This window comes from Salvelinus sp. IW2-2015, unplaced genomic scaffold, assembly GCF_002910315.2.
Source record: "Salvelinus sp. IW2-2015 unplaced genomic scaffold, ASM291031v2 Un_scaffold1068, whole genome shotgun sequence".
Classification (NCBI taxonomy): domain Eukaryota; kingdom Metazoa; phylum Chordata; class Actinopteri; order Salmoniformes; family Salmonidae; genus Salvelinus; species Salvelinus sp. IW2-2015.
In genome coordinates, this window is record NW_019942714.1 from 242,260 (window position 1) to 262,295 (window position 20,036).

The 20,036-nt window shown below is 44.5% G+C and overlaps 1 protein-coding gene across 2 annotated transcripts; it reads left to right on the forward strand.

Annotated features, from left to right (window-relative positions):
• The first annotated feature begins 271 nt into the window (after positions 1–271).
• On the forward strand, positions 272–18,604 carry LOC111961019 (lysine-specific demethylase RSBN1L). Of its 2 annotated transcripts, XM_070438640.1 has the most exons (8): positions 272–753; positions 1,005–1,148; positions 1,367–2,043; positions 11,568–11,705; positions 14,024–14,166; positions 14,417–14,584; positions 14,730–14,838; positions 15,185–18,604. In XM_070438640.1, the coding sequence occupies exons 1-8, from the start codon at positions 285–287 to the stop codon at positions 16,895–16,897; spliced, it is 3,561 nt and encodes a 1,186-aa protein (XP_070294741.1). In that variant the 5' UTR covers positions 272–284; the 3' UTR covers positions 16,898–18,604. The 2 variants fall into 2 exon arrangements, with proteins under 2 accessions (XP_070294741.1, XP_070294742.1); XM_070438641.1 differs by lacking the exon at positions 1,005–1,148.
• Positions 18,605–20,036: the final 1,432 nt, after the last annotated feature.

Here is a 20,036-nt window from a genome sequence, read left to right on the forward strand (position 1 = left end):
CGTCCAATCTCTTTCATTTATGTCACTATATCAATTATATATCTCATATCACAGTGATAGTGAGAGATGTGGCAATGTCAATATTGTACTATATTCATTGTAACAGTGTAGCTGAGGTACAGGGTGCATAGTATAACATTGTATCAATGACAGCTAGACTTTCCCGTTTGCAAAGTGTTTACTGTTCCCCCCCTCTTGTTTTCTGACGTACTACACAGGGGCCCGCCCCTCCCTGTCTCTCACGCAGCAGTTACGTATGAGCGTAAAAAATTGAAACTTTCAAGATGGCTGAGTCCGTAGGATCCATGCATTTCGCAGCTAATGGCAAAATAAATCCCCCAAAACCCTTGGTACCCAAAATACCACCTGAGAGTCGACCACAGTCTTCCAACGATGTCTTCCCCCCACCGCCCAAGAAAGTCAGAATTGAGGAGAAGAGCTTGAAGCAAAAGAAATTGAACGGGGACGTAGTGTGCGCAGGGGAAAAACACAACGGGAAGCAGAGTTATGGAAGCCCAGCGAAATGGAGTTTCGGCCCGGCTAAGCCGAGCAACTCCACCTCGCCAGCTCCCGCACGAAAGATCTTCAAGATCAGCAACTTTCTCGCCTCTCCTTCGAAAGTGAAGAAACCGAAGGAGAAACGTCACAAGGAAAAAGAGAAGAGCACTAAAATGCAGAGATCACTCCTGGAGAAAGTGAGCCCTCCGAGTTGCCATACAAAGACGGAGAATGGTGATGTAAAGATGTTACGAGGTCAGTCTTCTGAATAACGGATTTCATGTTAAAAGTAATGGAAACTAGGTTTTAAATTACTAAGGCCAGCTGATAACATTAGTTACAGTGCCACTGTACAGTAGGCCTACATAATGCCACTAGGCCCAGCTGTTTATAATACTACTGACTGATAGGCCTACACTTGAGAAGTTGAACATGAATGACGTGTTGATTGATCACTATCAATATATCTGTTACTACATAATCTGTATTACATTTCCATTTTTAAGATCACACTGGCAAAGATGAGGAAAGAGAGAAGAAAAGGGAGAAGGATACTGATAAAGAGAGGGACAGGGAGAAGAAGAACCACCCAGGGATGGTTGTGAATGATGTTGCGAGGGAGAATGGCGAGGTGAAAATGCCACTGAAAGGTATGGGTGAGAGAAGCTCTTCATGGTGATTGCTTGGAGATTGATGCCGTGTTTGTCATGCRCATGTCAGAGGTGTTCACACTGTTTTAGTTWRCCTCTCATAATACATTTAGTCAAAAGCTGTGAAGTAGCTAGGTCATTTACCAGGACTAGTGCCTTCAAGATGTATGCACATCTTATTTACACCTGTTGGCTTACACGTCTTCTCTTCCATGCAGACTCAACAGAAAAGCCAAAATTCAACTCTGAGGACGAGCTCCTCTTGAAAAAGTTAAAGAAGAAGAAGAAAAAGAAGCACAAAGACGGCGAGAGGGAAAGACGCAGCAGGCCCAAGATGTACCACCGCTCCAGCCAGACGGTGTGTTCTGGTGTATCTGTGGACCTGCCGGARCTGCTCAACACACCAGACAGAAGTAACAACAGCACCAATAACAGTTTCTTCCAYACCTTCCCAAGTCCCCATCAGGATTTTTCCAGCGTCACCACTAGTGTGTCCACCTCCACAGCTTCCATGGTCAGGGAGAGGTTGGGCTATGGCTCCCCCCTCCACAGTGCCCCGTCCCTTGGCATGGCGGTGCTGGAGTTTGGCAGTCTGATCCATGTGGAACAGCAGGCCAACGGCGGGGCCTTGGTGGCCCACGCTTACACTCAGCAGCTGGCCTGTCTCTCCCCGGCRGAGATGCAGCGCTTCGCCCAGGAGTTTGTCACCCTGTCATTCAGCGAGGACCAAGCTGACGCCGCCCATTACGTCATGGGCATCATCCATGGAGCGGCCTCCTACCTACCAGACTTCCTGGACTACTTCTCCTACAAGTTCCCCAACGCACCCGTCAAGATGGAGGTGCTGGGGAAGAAGGATATAGAGACCACCACCATGACCAACTTCCACACTCAGGTCAGTGGATGGATGAGGGAGAATGCTTTATAATGCTGGTATAATACTGTTGTGCTTTATAAGCATCCCAAAGAATCACCACATCAGTACCAGTCACTTCCACACACTGGTGCTGATGTTGTGTATGTGTGATTTGAAGTGCATGTTGTTTTTGTAGCCCYGCGTTTTCACGGGACTAGCCTCTCCATCTGGGCCATATCCATTTTGTTTACGTTTAGGCTTTGTTATCTTTGCTCCAAAGGCGTTGGTGAATCTTTGACGCTCCATATGTTGTTCGATTATTGCCTGGATGAGGGTTTGAACCAGCCTAAAATGACAGAGCATATCAATCCCACCTCGTTGATTTCCCACTGCGCCAAGGATGTTGCTCATAAGTCGAGGTTGCGCAGCCAAGAATGAATAATTGTAGCGAATTCGGGGGAATTTTTTTACCAAAGGTGAACATACTCAATGACGCCGACCCGGCTGCTGTATTTACCCTAGAATTAGTTTTTTATGCTTTCTTTTCCTTACAGTAGGAAAGCATTGGGCTTCTTACCCTGTAAATCTCTCTTTTTAATATGAAAACCCTGCACCTCTAAGGTGCAGGGTTGAGTAACTGGGTGGTAGTTGGCTAGTGATGGCTATTTAACAGTCTGATGCCCTTGATATAGAAGCTGTTTTTCAGTCTCGGTCCCAGCTTTGATGCACATGTGCTGATCTCGCCTTCTGGATGATAGCGGGGTGAACAGGCCGTGGCTCGGGTGGTTGATGTCCTTGATTATCTTTTTGGCCTTCCTGTGATATCGGGGGCTGTATGTGTCCTGGAGGGCAGGCAGTGTGCCACCGGTGATGCGTTGGACAGATCGCACCACCCTCTGGTGAGGTACCGGGCGGTGATACAGCCTGACAGGATGCTCTCAAGGGTGCATCTATAAAAGTTTGTGAGAGTCTTACATGCTGACCAGACCGGACACGTGCACGAGTGTCGCAAAATACATTTTGAAATCAATGTTATTAAATTATTGCACCCACACTGCTCGCTCGCGCCAACGAGCGTCTGCGATGCCAAGGGCTAAAATAGAACTCCTTTATATTTCTGACGCAGATCGCTCTGAAAGTCCTGCCTCTCCCATCTCCTCATTGGTTTATAGAAGCAGGTACCCACTTGCCATCTCCTCATTGGTTATACCCACGTGGGTGATTGAAAGACYAARTGTTTTGCCGGTCGTCGTGGTAATACTATGAYAGTTTAGATGCCYATCACCATATAAGTTCAAAGATGAAAAAGCCTGGAAGGAGGAGAGATGACTAGAAACGATTCGGTTGYCCGTTTTATGTGTGGATTAATTGTCGGAGTAYAGGACCTTGTGCATTTCAGGTAAAATAACAACTCAATGTTTATATCCCAGGACAAATTAGCTAGCAAGTGCAAGCTAACTAGCTAAAGTGCCATACATGTTTAATGCTTTTCGACCTGTCCCCAAATTAATGTCACTGGTTCAGAGTTTGTTTTGATATTTTAACCTGCGTGTCGTGATCGCGTTTGGTGTAGGGGGGCAAAATAAATATATGCACGATAGCGCACGATGGCGCACGCGTGCAGCCGGTTTGGGTTCCGTGTTAGGGGCCAAGCTACATTTCTTCAGCCTCCGGAGGTTGAAGAGGCGCTGTTGCGCCTTCTTCACCACATTGTCTGTGTGGATAGACCATTTCAGGGTGTCAATGTGTATGCTGAGGAACTTGAAGCTTTTCACCCTCTCCACTGCAGCCCCGTCGATGTGGATGGGGGCGTGCTCCCATGCTCTCTCCTGAAGTCCACGATCAGCTCCTTCGTTTTGTTGAGGGAGAGGTTATTTTCCTGCACCACTCTGCCAGGGCACTTCTCCCTGTAGGCTGTCTCATTGTTGGTAATCAGGCCTACTACTGTCATTGCAAATTTGATGATTGAGTTAGAGGCATGCGTGGCCACACGGTCATGAGTGAACAGGGAGTACAGGAGGGGACTGAGCACGCTCCCTTGTGGGGCCCCTGTGTTGAGGATCAGCAGGAAGTCCAGGACCCAGTTGCACAGGGCGGGGTTCAGACCCAGGGCCCCAAATTTAATGATGAGCTTGGAGGATACTATGATGTTGAAGGCTGAGCTGTAGTCAATGATAGAGGTTGACCGATAATGATTTTTCAACTCCGATACTGATTATTGGAGGACCAAAAAAAGCCAATACTGATTAATCAGCCGATTTAAAATAAAACATGTATTTGTAATAATGACAATTACAACAATACTGAATGAACACTTATTTTAACTTAATATAATACATAAATAAAATCAATTTAGCCTCAAATAAATAATGAAACATGTTCAATTTGGTTTAAATAATGCAAAAACAAAGTGTTGGAGAAGAAAGTAAAAGTGCAATATGTGCCATGTAAGAAAGCTAACGTTTAAGTTCCTTGCTCAGAACATGAGAACATATGAAAGCTGGTGGTTCCTTTTAACATGAGTCTTCAATATTCCCAGGTAAGAAGTTTTAGGTTGTAGTTATTATAGGAATTATAGGACTATTTCTCTCTATACGATTTGTATTTCATATACCTTTGGCTATTGGATGTTCTTATAGGCACTTTAGTATTGCCAGTGTAACAGTATAGCTTCCATCCCTCTCCTCGCCGCTACCTGGGCTCGAACCAGAAACACATCGACAACAGCCACCCTCGAAGCAGCGTTACCCATGCAGAGCAAGGGGAACAACTACTCCAAGTCTCAGAGCGAGTGACGTTTGAAACGCTATTAGCGCGCACCCCGCTAACTAGCTAGCCATTTCACATCGGTTACACCAGCCTAATCTCGGGAGTTGATAGGCTTGAATTCATAACAGCAGAGCTGCTGGCAAAACGCACAAAGTGCTGTTTGAATGAATGCTTACGAGCATGCTGGTGCCTACCATCGCTCAGTCAAACTGCTCTATCAAATCATAGACTTAATTATAACATAATAACACAGAAATACGAGCCTTAGGTCGTTAATATGGTCGAATCCGGAAACTATCATCTCGAAAACAAAACGTTTATTCTTTCAGTGAAATACTGAACCGTTCCGTATTTTATCTAACGGGTGGCATCCATAAGTCTAAATATTCCTGTTACATTGCACAACCTTCAATGTTATGTCTTAATTACTTAAAATTCGGGCAAATTAGTTCGCAATGAGCCAGGTTGCATATACCCTGACTCTGCGTGCAATGAACGCAAGAGAAGTGACACAATTTCATCTGGTTAATATTTCCTGCTAACCTGGATTTCTTTTAGCTAAATATGCAGGTTTAAAAAGATATACTTCTGTGTATTGATTTTATTAAGAAAGGCATTGATGTTTATGGTTAGGTACACGTTGGAGCAACGACAGTCCTTTTTCGCGAATGCGCACCGCATCGATTATATGCAACGCAGGACACGCTAGATAAACTAGTAATTTCATCAACTATGTGTAGTTATAACTAGTGATTATGATTTATTGATTGTTTTTTATAAGATAAGTTTAATGCTAGCTAGCAACTTACCTTGGCTTCTTACTGCATTGGCGTAACAGGCGGGCTCCTCGTGAGGCAGGTGGTAAGAGCTTTGGACTAGTTAACCGTAAGGTTGCAAGATTGAATCCCTGAGCTGACAAGGTAAAAATCTGTCGTTCTGCCTCTGAACAAGGCAGTTAACCCACCGTTCCTAGGCTGTCATTGAAAATAAGAATGTGTTCTTAACTGACTTGCCTAGTTAAATAAAGGTGTACATTTTTAATTTTTTTAACCGATTTCCGATTGTTCTGAAAACTTGAAATCGGCCCTAATTAGTCTGCCATTCCGATTAATCGGTCGACCTCTAGTCAATGAACAGCGTTCTTACATACGTAGGTATTCCTCTTGTCCAGATGGGATAGGGCAGTGCGATGGTGATTGCATCGTCTGTGGATATATTGGGGCGGTATGGAAATTGAAGTAGGTCTAGGGTGTCAGGTAGGATGGAGGTGATATGATCCTTAACTAGCCTTTCAAAGAACTTCATGGTGACAGAAGTGAGTGCTATGCGGTGATAATCATTTAGTTCAGTTACCTTTGTTCCTGTACCTAAGAAAGCAATGGTGGATATCTTGAAGCAAGTGGAGACAGCAGACTGGAATAGGGAGTGATTGAATGCACTACCAGTCAAAAGTTTTAGAACACATACATTTAACGTTTAAAAAAATGTTTACTATTTTCTACATTGTAGAATAATAGTGAAGACATCAAAACTATGAAATAACACATATGGAATCGTGTAGTAACCAAAAAAGTGTTAAACAAATCRAAATATATTTTATATTTAAGATTCTTCAAATAGCCACCRTTTGCCTTGATGACAGCTTTGCACACTCTTGGCATTCTCTCAACCAGCTTCGAGGTAGTCACCTGGAATGCATTTCAATTAACAGGTGTGCCTTGTTAAAAGTTAATTTGTGGAACCGTTGTGGGTGAGCGGATGATCTCCGTATGGGTACTTCCCACTGTAAAGCATGGAGGAGGTGTTATGGTGTGGGGGTGCTTTGCTGGTGACACTGTCTGTAATTTATTTAGAATTCAAGGCACACTTAACCAGCATTGCTACCACAGCATTATGCAGCGATACGCTATCCCATCTGGTTTGGGCTTAGTGGGACTGTCATTTGTTTTTCGACAGGACAATGACCCAACACACCTCCAGGCTGTGTAAGGGCTATTTGACCAAGAAGGAGAGTGATGGAGTGCTGCATCAGATGACCTGGCCTCCACAATCACCCGACCTCAACCAAATTGAGATGGTTTGGGATGAGTCGGACCGCAGAGAGAAGGAAAAGCAGCCAACAAGTGCTCAGAATATGTGGGAACTCCTTCAAGACTGTTGGAAAAGCATTCCAGGTGAAGCTGGTTGAGAGAATGCCAAGAGTGTGCAAAGCCGTCAAGGCAAAGGGTGGCTATTTGAATAATTTCAAAWATAAAATGTATTTAGATTTTTGAAACACTTTTTTTGGCTCTTACATCATTCCATATGTGTTATTTCATAGTTTTGATGTCTTCACTATTATTCTACAATGTAGAAAATAGTAAAGAATAAAGAAAAACCCTTGAATTGGTAGGCGTGTCCAAACTTTTGACCGGTAGTGTATAGATAGCTAAACAATCCAGCCAGCTTGTCTGCGCATGCTTTGAGGACGTGGCTAGGGATGCCGTCTGGGCCAGCAGCCTTGCGAGGGTTAAAGCGCTGAAATGTCTTACATCGGCCACGGAGAACGAGAGCCCACAGTCCTCTGGAGTGGCCCGCGTCGGTGGCACTGTGTTATCCTCAAAGCACCTGAAGAAGGTGTTTAGCTTGTCCGGTACCAAGATGTCGGTGTCCGCAGCGTGGGTGGTTTCCCTTTGTAATCCATGATTGTCCTTGCCACATACGTCTCGTGTCTGAGCCGTTAAATTGCGACTCCACTTTGTATCTGTACTGACACTGTTTGTAATGTTTGATTGCCTCACTGAGGGCATAACTGCACTGTTTGTTTTTGACCATATCCGTTTGCGCCTCAATGAAAAATTGTGCTGTATAAGCTTGAAAAATAGTAATATAGTTAAATAGACACTACAGAGGGACAAACAATTGAACACAAATAATTATATTTCTATAATTAATTGAAAATGGAGAGAGACTGCTGGCTCCATCAGAATGCCCATCCTGTAAGGAGCGGAGGACAGGGGGCTGCAGAGTCCCAGCCGGGCACGGGTTTAGAGGGCACGGACAGAGGCCAAGCTGGTGGAGTAGCCTGTAGAGGAGCGGAGGACTGATGCAGGTAGAGGTGTGGACTGGATGGTGGGACCTCCAGGTACTCCTTGAAAGTAATTGGCAGCTTTTTGTTTTTGCGTCACTCTTTTAGAACTGTGTCTCCTGAAATGGCAAGCATCCTTACTGTCAAAAATAGAATTAAATTAAGTCAAATCCAAGTTGTTCGTGATATACACAGGATACCTCAGTGTAAACAGTGAAATTAAATGCTTACTTGCAAGCTACCTGTCAACATAGCCCTTGATAATTCATGACTCTCAATTCCATTACATTACACGTAAGTCATTGGACCAAGGCGTCTTCTGTACGGGGGTTAGAGTTACTACACAGCCATATCTCCATGTTAGAGCATGTGTTTACGGAAAACAGACTGAAGGCAGAGTCGACTGCCTGTGGTAATTGGCTATCTACGTCTTTTAAGTGTGTGTGTGAACAGAAGACGGATGCCACAAACGTGTTGTCACTGAAAAATACTGTCAGCGACAACTGTGTTAAAACCCGGTCAAAACAGTGTGTGTATTTTGATGTGATATGAAAGTAGAGGGATTTCTGTTTCTGGAACCGTACCGTAGTTGAGAATCGATTCACGTTTAGCTGGAGTATTTGGCTGTTTTGGCTGCCAGAGCCAGTTCGCCTTTAAACAGAACATGTAAGGTCCTTGGACTATAATGACTAACTTTAGGCTCCTTTAGTCCATTGTTGGACTACCTCTCAACAGTGCAGTGAAATGTCAAAAACAAAGAACACAATAAGGCAAGTGGTAAACAAATATTAAAAGGTATAAAAATAGTAGTAAAACCTAGCAGTAATGGTATGTACTGTGAAATGTGCTATGTCAACAAGTAGATGAAGTGAGCAGTACATATAAATAATATCAGCAGTGATGTGTGTGCGTGGGCAAGGGCTGTGACTTTAGTGGAGCGTTAGGTAGGAAGCAATACTGTCAGAGTCAGTGGAAACTGTCTTTTAAGGTGCAGGTGAACAGCAGGTTGTGCAGGTGGACAGCCAGGCCTTTTAAGTCTTATGGCCTGGTGGTAGATGCTCCGGTACCGTCTGGCAGACAGAAGCGAAGAGAACAGGCCGTGGCTGAAGTCCTTGGTGATCTTCCCGGGGGACGGTGGAGCTGCCTTTACAGGCGGTGATGCAGCCAGATAGGATCTTCTCAGTCGTGCATCTGTAGAAGCTGGTGTCTGAGGACAAGGCTCCCATCTGACAACTTGCTATGGAAATAAGGGGGCGAGTTTATTGATGAGTATAAGCAAATTGGGTGTATAGATGGAACATTTTAAATGAACAGTGTCTAACCTTTACCTGACATCTCAACTCTCTCAGCACATTATAACACACACAAGCAAGTGCATGTTTATTCAWTGTCAACATCTAGCTAGCCACATTATTCATTTAAGTAATTTCAAGCTATCTGACTTTAACTAGCTGGGCAACAAAACTTAGGCCTACTATAAAATCACACTAGGATTTCAGCCTAGTATGGAAATATTGGGGCTGACATGAAGAGAAACTATTTTGACAACCTGTCAAAACATGCAGCTAGCTACTGTTACTGTAAGTACTGTGGCTAGCTAAGTTGTTAGCCAACTGTACTAATGTGATGATCGTACATGCTAGTGATAATGTTCCAATTGAAAACAGCAGACAACTTCTGATTTCAGAAAAATATAATATGAGCCGCGAAAGTTTTAACTTTACTGTTGGATGAAATGTTTGTTAGAGACAGAGGAGAGACACTCTTCTAGTTCCGGACACTTCCATAGCTCTATTCTCATTGGTCAATTCTTGATTGCGCTGGCGTCTCGGATTGGTTGGCAAGTGCAATTTTTGGTTACCTCTTGGTTGTAAATCAAATCAAATTTTATGTCACATACACATGGTTAGCAGATGTTAATGCYAGTGTAGCGAAATGCTTGTGCTTCTAGTTCCGACAATGCAGCAATAACCAACGAGTAATCTAACCTAACAATTCCACAACTACTGCCTTATACACACAAGTGTAAAGGGATAAAGAATATGTACATAAAGATATATGAATGAGTGATGGTACAGAACGGCATAGGCAAGATGCAGTAGATGGTATAGAGTACAGTATATACATAGGCATATGAGATGAGTAATGTAGGGTATGTAAACATTATATTAAGTGGCATTGTTTAAAGTGGCTAGTGATACATTTTTACATACATTTCCATCAATTCCCATTATTAAAGTGGCTGGAGTTGAGTTAGTATGTTGGCAGCGCCACTCAATGTTAGTGATGGCGTTTAACAGTCTGATGGCCTTGAGATAGAAGCTGTTTTTCAGTCTCTCGGTCCCTGCTGATGCACTGTACTGACCTCGCCTTCTGGATGATAGCGGGGTGAACAGGCAGTGCGCGGGTGGTGTTGTCCTTGATGATCTTTATGGCCTTCCTGTGACATCGGGTGGTGTAGGTGTCCTGGAGGGCAGGTAGTTTGCCCCCTGTGATGCGTTGTGCAGACCTCACTACCCCTGGAGACCTTACGGTTGTGGGCGGAGCAGTTGCCGTACCAGCGGTGATACAGCCCGACAGGATGCTCTCGATTGTGCATCTGTAGAAGTTTGTGAGTGCTTTTGGTGACAAGCCGAATTTCTTCAGCCTCCTGAGGTTGAAGAGGCGCTGCTGCGCCTTCTTCACAACGCTGTCTGTGTGGGTGGACCAATTCAGTTTGTCCGTGATGTGTACACCGAGGAACTTAAGACTTACTACCCTCTCCACTACTGTCCCGTCGATGTAAACGGCGATATGTAGACGGCGATATGATTGGTTGTCATAACCAGAAATTTCCTGGACTCACTGTTGTCAGGGGTCCTCACGAGATGGATATTAAATACATGATTGGAGATGAACACCTCAAGGATGACCTGATCAGCTCATTCTCTTCCCTCCTCTGTTTGTGAAAGCTAGGCTATGCGTGACTTCTTAACTCTGCACTAGGTCCTGCTAGTGTGACTCCTTGATTCTTCTCCGAGTGTTTGTTTCCGTTCAGAATCTGCATTTATATTTCCCCCCGACCAGGGACTCTTACTCCTGTATCCTAGCAACCCTGTTTCCTTCCTCCCTGCAGATAGCTTGAAAGGTCTACTGCTCTCTCTCAGYCGTCACGTGGTTGAACATTCAGCAATGCTGAAAATGAAAGGCAGTCACTTACTACTTGACTTGATTCCATCATGTGAACAAACACTGCAGGGTGTTGAAGGGTTATTAGTGAGCTTCTGTTACCATTAGTAGCTGTGTGTATTGGGCCATGACAGAGACACCTGCTACAGCTAGATGTTGCTGACATTAATGGATTCTTGATGGATAGATAGTCAGCTTGTCTTGCGAATATAATGTGTTATGGTGTTAACAGTCCATTTCCGCATGATGGGAAGAAGATGATGAATCAGCCTGTGCTTGTATTTAGGTTAAACTGTGTTGTCAAAATTACAGTAACATTTCTCAACATCAGTGGTTATTTTTACTGACCCGAAACTTGCATGGTAAAAGAAAAGTTGAAAAGCGGAGTTTGTTGAATGTTTATCTTCTGTCTGTTGGTAGATGTCTTTCTAGCCTTATTGACTATTTCAGCACCTGTGTATCTGATGCTGGTGTCTCTCTTGACTCCTACTTCCAGAGCACTTACCTGTCCATTCACATCTCCCATTTTAACCTATCTTCCCCCTTTGTCTGTCTCCAGGTGAAGCGTACCTACTCCCAGGGGACGTACCGTGCGGGGGCCATGCGGCAGGTCAGCCTGGTGGGGGCCGTGGACGAGGAGGTGGGAGACTACTTTCCCGAGTTCATAAACATGCTGGAGGAATCGCCCTTCCTTGAGGTGGGTGTAGAGTATAGGTCTTCTCGTCTCCCAAACATCCGAATTGGATCCGTTAAATTCCTCCCCGACAGGATCCGGTAATAAAAAATAAATAATCTATGTCGATTCGGATCTGAGGTGGACCAGATACGACCCAAAACATGTCAGACCTGAGAGAGAATCAGATCCAAATTGGGTCGGCCTGTATCCTACCAATGGATCCAAAATATATATTTTTTAAATGCAGCTTTTTTGTCGCGCAAGACAGCGAAATGGTTTTGACTTGTCTGGCAGTGAACTTTAACGTGTATTTTCAGTTGTATCTAAAATAATTGATCTGTGGTCTACAGCTTAGTATTTTCATAATAACATGCCTATAGTTAGATGGAGAACATGAGGTTTTCAGAAATGTTTCCTTATTTCGGTTGATCAAATATTTGATTAAGATTCAATTCTTTGTGATGATCATCGTGTGCCAGAATGAGAGCAGCGAATAGTTCACTTTTGTCTAACCTAATATTTTATATGCCTATTATTTTACTGAGCAACATTACAATCTAGCCTATTTAACTGTTTTGATCAACATTGATTTAGACTAAAGCTAGGCTATAGCCTGTGACCTGCAAGCTTCAAATAGGCTACGGAAGGATGGCGTCTCCCATCAGTATTCCCAACAATTGGGAATTGTCGGTCTAGATATGTTTTTCCGCTATGACAGTGCTATAATTTAATGTAAAATATTTCTACGTTTTCAGAGATCTGTTTTGTTTCTGTTGACCACTTTTTTTTTGTGGTAATTTTTAAGACTATGAAAATCACCACATTATGTGATGAGTGCTGTGTGTTAGACAAACAGTACCAGTCAAAGGTTTGGACACACCTACTCATTCAAGGCTTTTTATTTTGACTATTTTCTACATTGTAGAATAATAGTGAAGACATCAAAACTATGAAATTACAACCATGGAATCATGTAGTAACCAAAAAAGTGTTAAATAAATCTTTGAGATTCTTCAAAGTAGCCACCCTTTGCCTTGATGACAGCTTTGCACACTCTTGGCATTCTCTCAACCAGCTTCATCTGGAATGCTTTTCCAACAGTTTTGAAGGAGTTCCCACATATGCTGAGCACTTGTTGGCTGCTTGTCCTTCACTCTGCGGTCCAACTCATCCCAAAGCATCTCAATCGGGTGATTGTGGAGTCCAGGTCATCTGATGCAGCATCCATCACTCTCCTTCTTGGTCAAATAGACCTTACACAGCCTGGAGGTGTGTTTGGGATCATTGTCTTGTTGAAAAACAAATGATAGTCCCACTAAGCCCAAACCAGATGGGATGGCGTATTGCTGCAGAATGCTGTGACACTGAGTGTCACCAGCAAGCACCATCACACCTCCTCCATGCTTCACAGTGGGAACCACACATGCGGAGATCATCCGTTCACCTACTCTGTGTCTCACAAAGACATGGCAGTTGGAACCAAAAATATCAAATTTGGACTCATCAGACCAAAGGACAGGTTTCCACCGGTCTAATGTCCATTGCTTGTGTTTCTTGGCCCAAAGAAAGTCTCTTCTTCCTATTGGTGTTCTTTAGTAGTGGTTTCTTTGCAGCAATTCGACCATGAAGGCCTGATTCACGCAGTCTCCTCTGGACTACAGTTGATGTTGAGATGTGTCTGTTACTTGAACTCAGTGAAGCATTTATTTGGACTGCAATTTCTTAGGCTGGTAATTCTAATGATCTTATCCTCTGCGGCAGAGGTAACTCTGGGTCTTCCTTTCATGAGAGCCAGTTTCATCATAGCGCTTGATGGTTTTTGCGACTGCACTTGAAGAAATGTTCAAAGTTCTTGACATTTTCCATGTTGACTGACCTTCGTGTCTTAAAGTAATGATGGACTGTCGTTTCTCTCTTCTTATTTGAGCTGTTCTTGCCATAATATGGACACCTACTGTATAACACACCTACCTTGTCACAACACAACTGATTGGCTCGAATGCTTTAAGAATGAGAGAAGTTCCACAAATTAACTTTTTACAGTCACACCTGTTAATTGAAATGCATTCTTGGTGACTACCACATGAAGCTGGTTGAGAGAATGCCAAGAGTGTGCAAAGCTGTCATCATGTATTTTTATTGGTTTAACACTTTTTTTAGTTACTACATGATTCCATATGTGTTATTTCATAGTTTTGATGTCTTCACTATTATTCTACAATGTAGAAATAGTAAAAATAAAGAAAAACTCTTGAATGAGTAGGTGTATCCAAACTTTTGACTGGTTCTGTAAATATATCAAAGTAAATAAGGTGATGTGTAATTGTGTGTGGTCCCAGCGTACCCTGCCCTGGGGCACGTTCTCCAGCCTGCGCCTGCGGAGCCCCACAGAGAGTGATGATGGGCCCATCATGTGGGTCAGACCAGGGGAACAGATGATCCCTGTGGCTGACATGCCCAAGTCCCCCTACAAGAGAAAGAGGTGTGTTGCGTTGTTTTGTTTGGCATGGTTGTTTGACCACCATAGTGAAAAGATTGAGTTAGGTCTAGGCTTGGTAGGGACAAGAACCAAGGCATGGCAGCAAGACACTAACATGACATAAGACATTAGAATTAATAGCTGACAACAATGAAGTAGTCTGAGGTATCTTAGGATTTGGTATCCTTATGCCACATCCTATAGCATTTTGTTACTACTTTTTAAGGTCAGTTTACATTTCCCCCTGTTCCAGGTCAACCAATGAGATCAAGAACCTGCAGTACCTGCCGCGGGCCAGCGAGCCCAGGGAGATGCTGTTTGAGGACCGGACCAGAGCCCACGCCGACCACATCGGACAGGGCTTCGAGAGACAGACCACCGCCGCCGTAGGGGTGCTCAAGGCTGTGCGCTGCGGAGAGGGGTGGGTACACACCTGGCCTCTGTACCCCTGATCTAGTACACACACACACACACACACACACACACACACACACACACACACACATCTGTACACACCTGAGCTCCTCTTGCTGACAGTGTCTCTCTCCCCTTGTCTGTCCCTGTAGTGATGCTCCTGCCAGGATTACCAAAGACGTGGTGTGTTTCCACGCTGGAGATTTCCCTGAAGTGGTCCAGAGGCTCCAGCTAGACCTGTACGAACCACCCCTCTCACAGGTACTTCTGAGATCAATGGATTCTACATGGATCATTAGAACAGATTATTAACCAATGATTGTGTGTGAATGGTGGCTTTAACTAACAAAATAATCTCCTCTACTGCCCCTTTCACTCCTCCTTTTTTGCTCTCCCACCCTCCCTCCTTCTCTCCGACACCTCTTGCTTCCACCACCTCCTTCTCTCCCACCCACCACCCACCACCCTCTCTCCCTCCCACCCACCCACCCCTCTCCCTCCACCCACCCACCCTCTCTCCCTCCCACCCACCCACCCTCTCTCCCTCCCACCACCACTCTCTCTCCCACCCACCCACCTCTCTCCCTCCCACCCACCCACTCCGTAGTGTGTGCAGTGGATAGATGATGCCAAGCTGAACCAGCTGAGGAGAGAGGGCATCCGCTACGCTCGTATCCAGCTCTACCACGACGAATCTACTTCATCCAGGGGAGTGGTGCACCAGTTCAAGACTGTGTCTGCTGTCTGCAGCCTGGCCTGGCACATCCGCCTCAGACAATACCACCTGGACCAAGAGAGGGAGGAAGAGGAGAGGGAGAAGAGCTGTACTTCTACACAGGCAACAAGTCAAGTCATAGAGGAAGCGGAAGAAACGGAGGAAAGTGAGGAGGAGGGAGGGAAAGAGGACACTCCTACACAGCCACAGGTAAAGACTGAGGAGGCAGGGGGAAGGGCGCCTGTACAGGAGCCGCCATCAGTTTGCAAGGAGGAAGAAGACACGCGGGAGGAGGGAGGGGAGAGAGGAGGCTGTACATCGACACTGGCATTCCCTTTAGTCAAGGAGGAGAGAGGGAAAGGAAACGCAGTCACAGAGACACTACTGGAAGTCAAGAAAAGAAAGGAGGATGATGACCATCACAAGATGGAAGAGAGGGTGAGAAAAAGAGCAAGAGATGGCACTACACCCACACAGATGCCACCACAAGTGCTGATGGAGGAAGATAGTGAACTCTCAAAGGCATCACAGCAGGCTGGCATAGAGAGAGAGGAGGAAGAAAGACATCAGAAGACACCTCCACAAGTCCAGAATGAAAGACAGAGGGTAATAGATGGTAGCACAGCCACACAAACACCTCCACAAGTCAAGAAAGAGAAGGACAAAGGGAAGGGGAAAGATTTGGAGAAAGACGGGAAGGAGAAAGTGGAGAGGGAGAAGAAGGAACGGGGGAAAGAGAAGGAGGAGCGGGGGAAAGAGAAGAAGGAGAAGGTGAAAGATAAGGACAGAGAAAGGGAGAGAGGGAAAGATAAGGAGAAGGATAGAGTGAAGGAGAAAGAGAAGGGGAAAGATGAGAGTGTAATGGAAATCACCACACAAACAGAGATGTCTCCACCCATTAGGAAAAAGGAGGATGAGGAGAGGAAACACACACATCCATCCCAACACGCCCAGAGGGAGGAGAAGGGAATGAGGGAGGCAGACACAGCCTCAAAGACACAACCTCAAATCAAAAAGGAACGAGACAGGGACAGAGGTGGTAATAGTGCACAGACACAGTCTCACACACGGCTAGAGAGAGAGGAGGGCAGAGAGAGCAGCACACACAGACACAAACCCTCTCATGGAAAGAAGGACAGAAACGGGTATAGAGAGGGTAACCCATCCACACACCCCAATCCAGGGAGAGAGGAGGATGGGAAGGTTCTCTCTCCTAGACCCACACCCTCTCATGTGAAGGAAGGAAAGAGAGATCGAGAGGTCAACCATAAGGACGAGAGGAAGAAACCGCCCCCTGCCCCTAGCTGCCCCCCCTCGTACCACAAACCCCCACGGACACTTGTAACCTTTGACCTCTTTAAGCCTATGGACGCACTCCAAGCCCCGCCCCTGTCCCTGGCAGACAGGTCTCACCACAGTGACTGTCGAGGTGCTCGCTCCAAGTCTGAGAGTCGGACACTAGCGCCCTCTAAAGGAGCAAAAGTAAAGGACATGACACACACCAAACCTGCAGTTCCTCTCCAGGACACACGGCCGCAGCACTCGCTAAAACAACCCCTGAAACCACACACCACACATCCACAGCATAAAGACTTTTTATTATGAATGTGTAGTTCTCTCTATTGTACAACTTACTTAGCCTTCTCCAAGATCTGTTGCTGCTTCAGCAATACTATAATTGTCATGCCATAGTACATATACAGAGGAGTTGAATTGGCTAAGGCATATACAGATCTGGGATCAGGCTACAACTTACTGTAAGGCCCTGTTTGGAACTTTGAAATGCATCCTTTCTTTCTTCCTCCATTCCTTGGAAGTAATTATTGGTCTAATACAGTTGGAGGGTAAAACCTAGTCCAACAATGGACTAAAGGAGCTTAAAGTTACGCATTATAGTCCAAGGACCTTACATGTTCTGTTTAAAGGCGAACTGGCTCTGGCAGCCAAAACAGCCAAATACTCCAGCTAAACGTGAATCGATTCTCAACTATGGTACGGTTCCAGAAACAGAAATCCATKTACTTTCATATCAAAAGACATATCAAAAAATAAAATTCACAAATTAAAAATATACACTTACTGTATACTGTTTTAACCGGTTTTAACAGTTACAGCCGACAGTATTTTTCAGTGTCAACACGTTTTTGGAGTCTGTCTTCCATTTACACACAGGTGTTCAGAGACGCAGATAACTAATTAGGTACGCCTTTATCTTCCGTTTGTTTTCCATAAACAAGTGCAGTAACATGGAAATATGGCTGTGTGGGAACCCTCATCTTATTTAGGTGTGTAGTAATTTAGCCTTTTTAAAAAATATTATTTTGTTGCTAATATGAAAAGATGCGTTCCTTACGTTTTCAAAACCATGCCGCAAGCGACGCATTTTAACGTTCAGAACGAGTGTCTGGGCTCTTAAACTCCCCTGGCCAGAAGATACTATCGTCAATAGGCGCTACGGTAGTTAGCCTCTATGAATGTGTGACACAAACATAGGTGTTACACCACGTAGTTCTCTCTGAGGAAGGATGCATTTCATAGCATCTGAAGAGGGCTGAAGGAATGTACGCTAAGTAGCTCACTTCACGTTTGTTAGTGAATCTACGTAGGTTCTTTCTATGAAAAGCGTTGTGACCCGTGCGTTAGTGCCTGTGCACTACTTAGCTACACTGTTCTTCAAGCACCTATTCTAGGTACCCTATGGCTCAGTCCAAAAACAGCTCCTTGGCTCCTTTGTCTTCTAGCCTTTCCCCCTTTTAAAGTTTGCAGATCTGAAGGGACTGGTTAGGTGTATGTAGGCAATATGTTTCCCCATCTAGGCTCAATTACAAATAGACTCCTACCCCCAAACCCTTGAAGTCTACACTAGACTATACTGAAGTGGTTAGTAGGGATAGGACTGTTTGGAGTGTAGAATTAGCCTTCCTGTATGCTATGGGGAGCTTCTACTATATTGCTTATACCTATCCAGGCACCTCAGGTTTGCCAACACTGAAGGGCTTAGAGCTAGGGGCTATTTTTGGACCAGTCTTGTATGTATGATTCAACACAGGGCTGTAAATGATACGTACCGAATCTGTACAGTATAGATGTACTAGTACTGATGTGAGAAAATGTATACATAAATGCATATATTTTTTGTAAGCCGAGTTTTATTTTCCATAGAACTTATTTATATCATTTTCAGTCTGTTTTTATTTCAGATGTATGTGAGAAACTCTGTTGTAAATGCCTTTTATCTCCTGAGATTAAGACTTGGTAGTGTGATTTATACTCTGACCAGAACCTTTCAATAAAAGGTTCCTAATATTACAATGGTCTCTTCATTGTGCTCATTCAATCTGTATGGCAGTGGTTCAGCACTATAGCGCGATTGAAATTTAAAGGCAATGTTAGAAAACAGTATTCACAGTAAACACTGCATATGTCAGCTCAATCGCAAATTACATTTAAATTGTGCTGAATAAAGATTGAATCGATCCCTTAGTTAAACTGAATTGACCCCAACTCCGATCGCACACACTGACAACCACCAATCATCCAAATAATGTTACATTTGATTGACATAATGCATGTCTGTCACTCGGGACATAATACCAGGCACACCACACATTTCTTTACAGAATCTTCCATAGTGCTACTGCCATATGAGTATATACATTTTAAGTGGAACTCTCAACCTATACCATGGGCCCTACAGACAAAGTCATGACCGGGAATATCCCAAATCCCCTTTAGTGTCTACAGATCTCAGGGAACCTGATCTGATAGGTGTAAGGCTGCTGACACAATGGGATTTTGTGTCTGAGAATTTCGGATGGAGACGATGCTTTTTCAATAGGTGCCGGATGAATGACAACGGATGATGATTCTCTGACAAAAAAAACGCAGTCTTTTGACAGACAAACTCGTCTGAAAATAGTTGACTTGAGTTGTACTTTTGACGGACAATGATGTACACTGTTTATTAGGTACACCCGTATCGTACCCGGTCGGACCCCCCTTTTTCTCCAGAACAGCCTGAATTCTTCGGAGCATGGATTCTACAAGGTGTCGGAAACATTCCACAGGGATGTTGGTCCATGTTGATGCGATGGAATCKTGGAGTTGCTGCAGATTGGAGGCGGTACATTCATGTTGTGAACAGCCCGTTCCACCTCATCCCAGAGATGATCTATTGTGTTTGGTTAGAAACACTGTTCAGATTTGGACCAGSCAATTTTTTCCCACTCAATTGTCCAGTGTTGGTGATCGCGTACCCACTGGCGCCGCTTCTTCTTGTTTTTAGCTGATATGAGTGGAACCCAGTGTGGTCATCTGCAATAACCAATCCGTGACAAGGATCGATGAGTTGTGCATTCCGAGATGCCGTTCTGCACACCACTGTTGTACTGTGCTGTTATGTCTGTTTGTAGCCCGCCTGTTAGCTTGCACAATTCTTGGCATTCTCCTTTGACCTCTCATCAATGAGCTGTTTTCGCCCAAAGGACTGGATGTTTTTTTGTTTGTCGCAACATTCTCGGTAAACCCTAGACACTGTCGTGCGTGAAAAGCCCAGGAGGGCGGGTGTTTCTGAGATACTGGATCTGGCACACCTGGCACCGATGATCATACCACGCTCAAAGTCACTTAGGTCACTCGTTCTAACGTTCAATCGAACAGTAACGGGATGCCTGCTTTATATAACAAGCCACGGCCACGTGATTCACTGTCTGTAGGAGCAATCAATTTTCGTGAACAGGGTGGT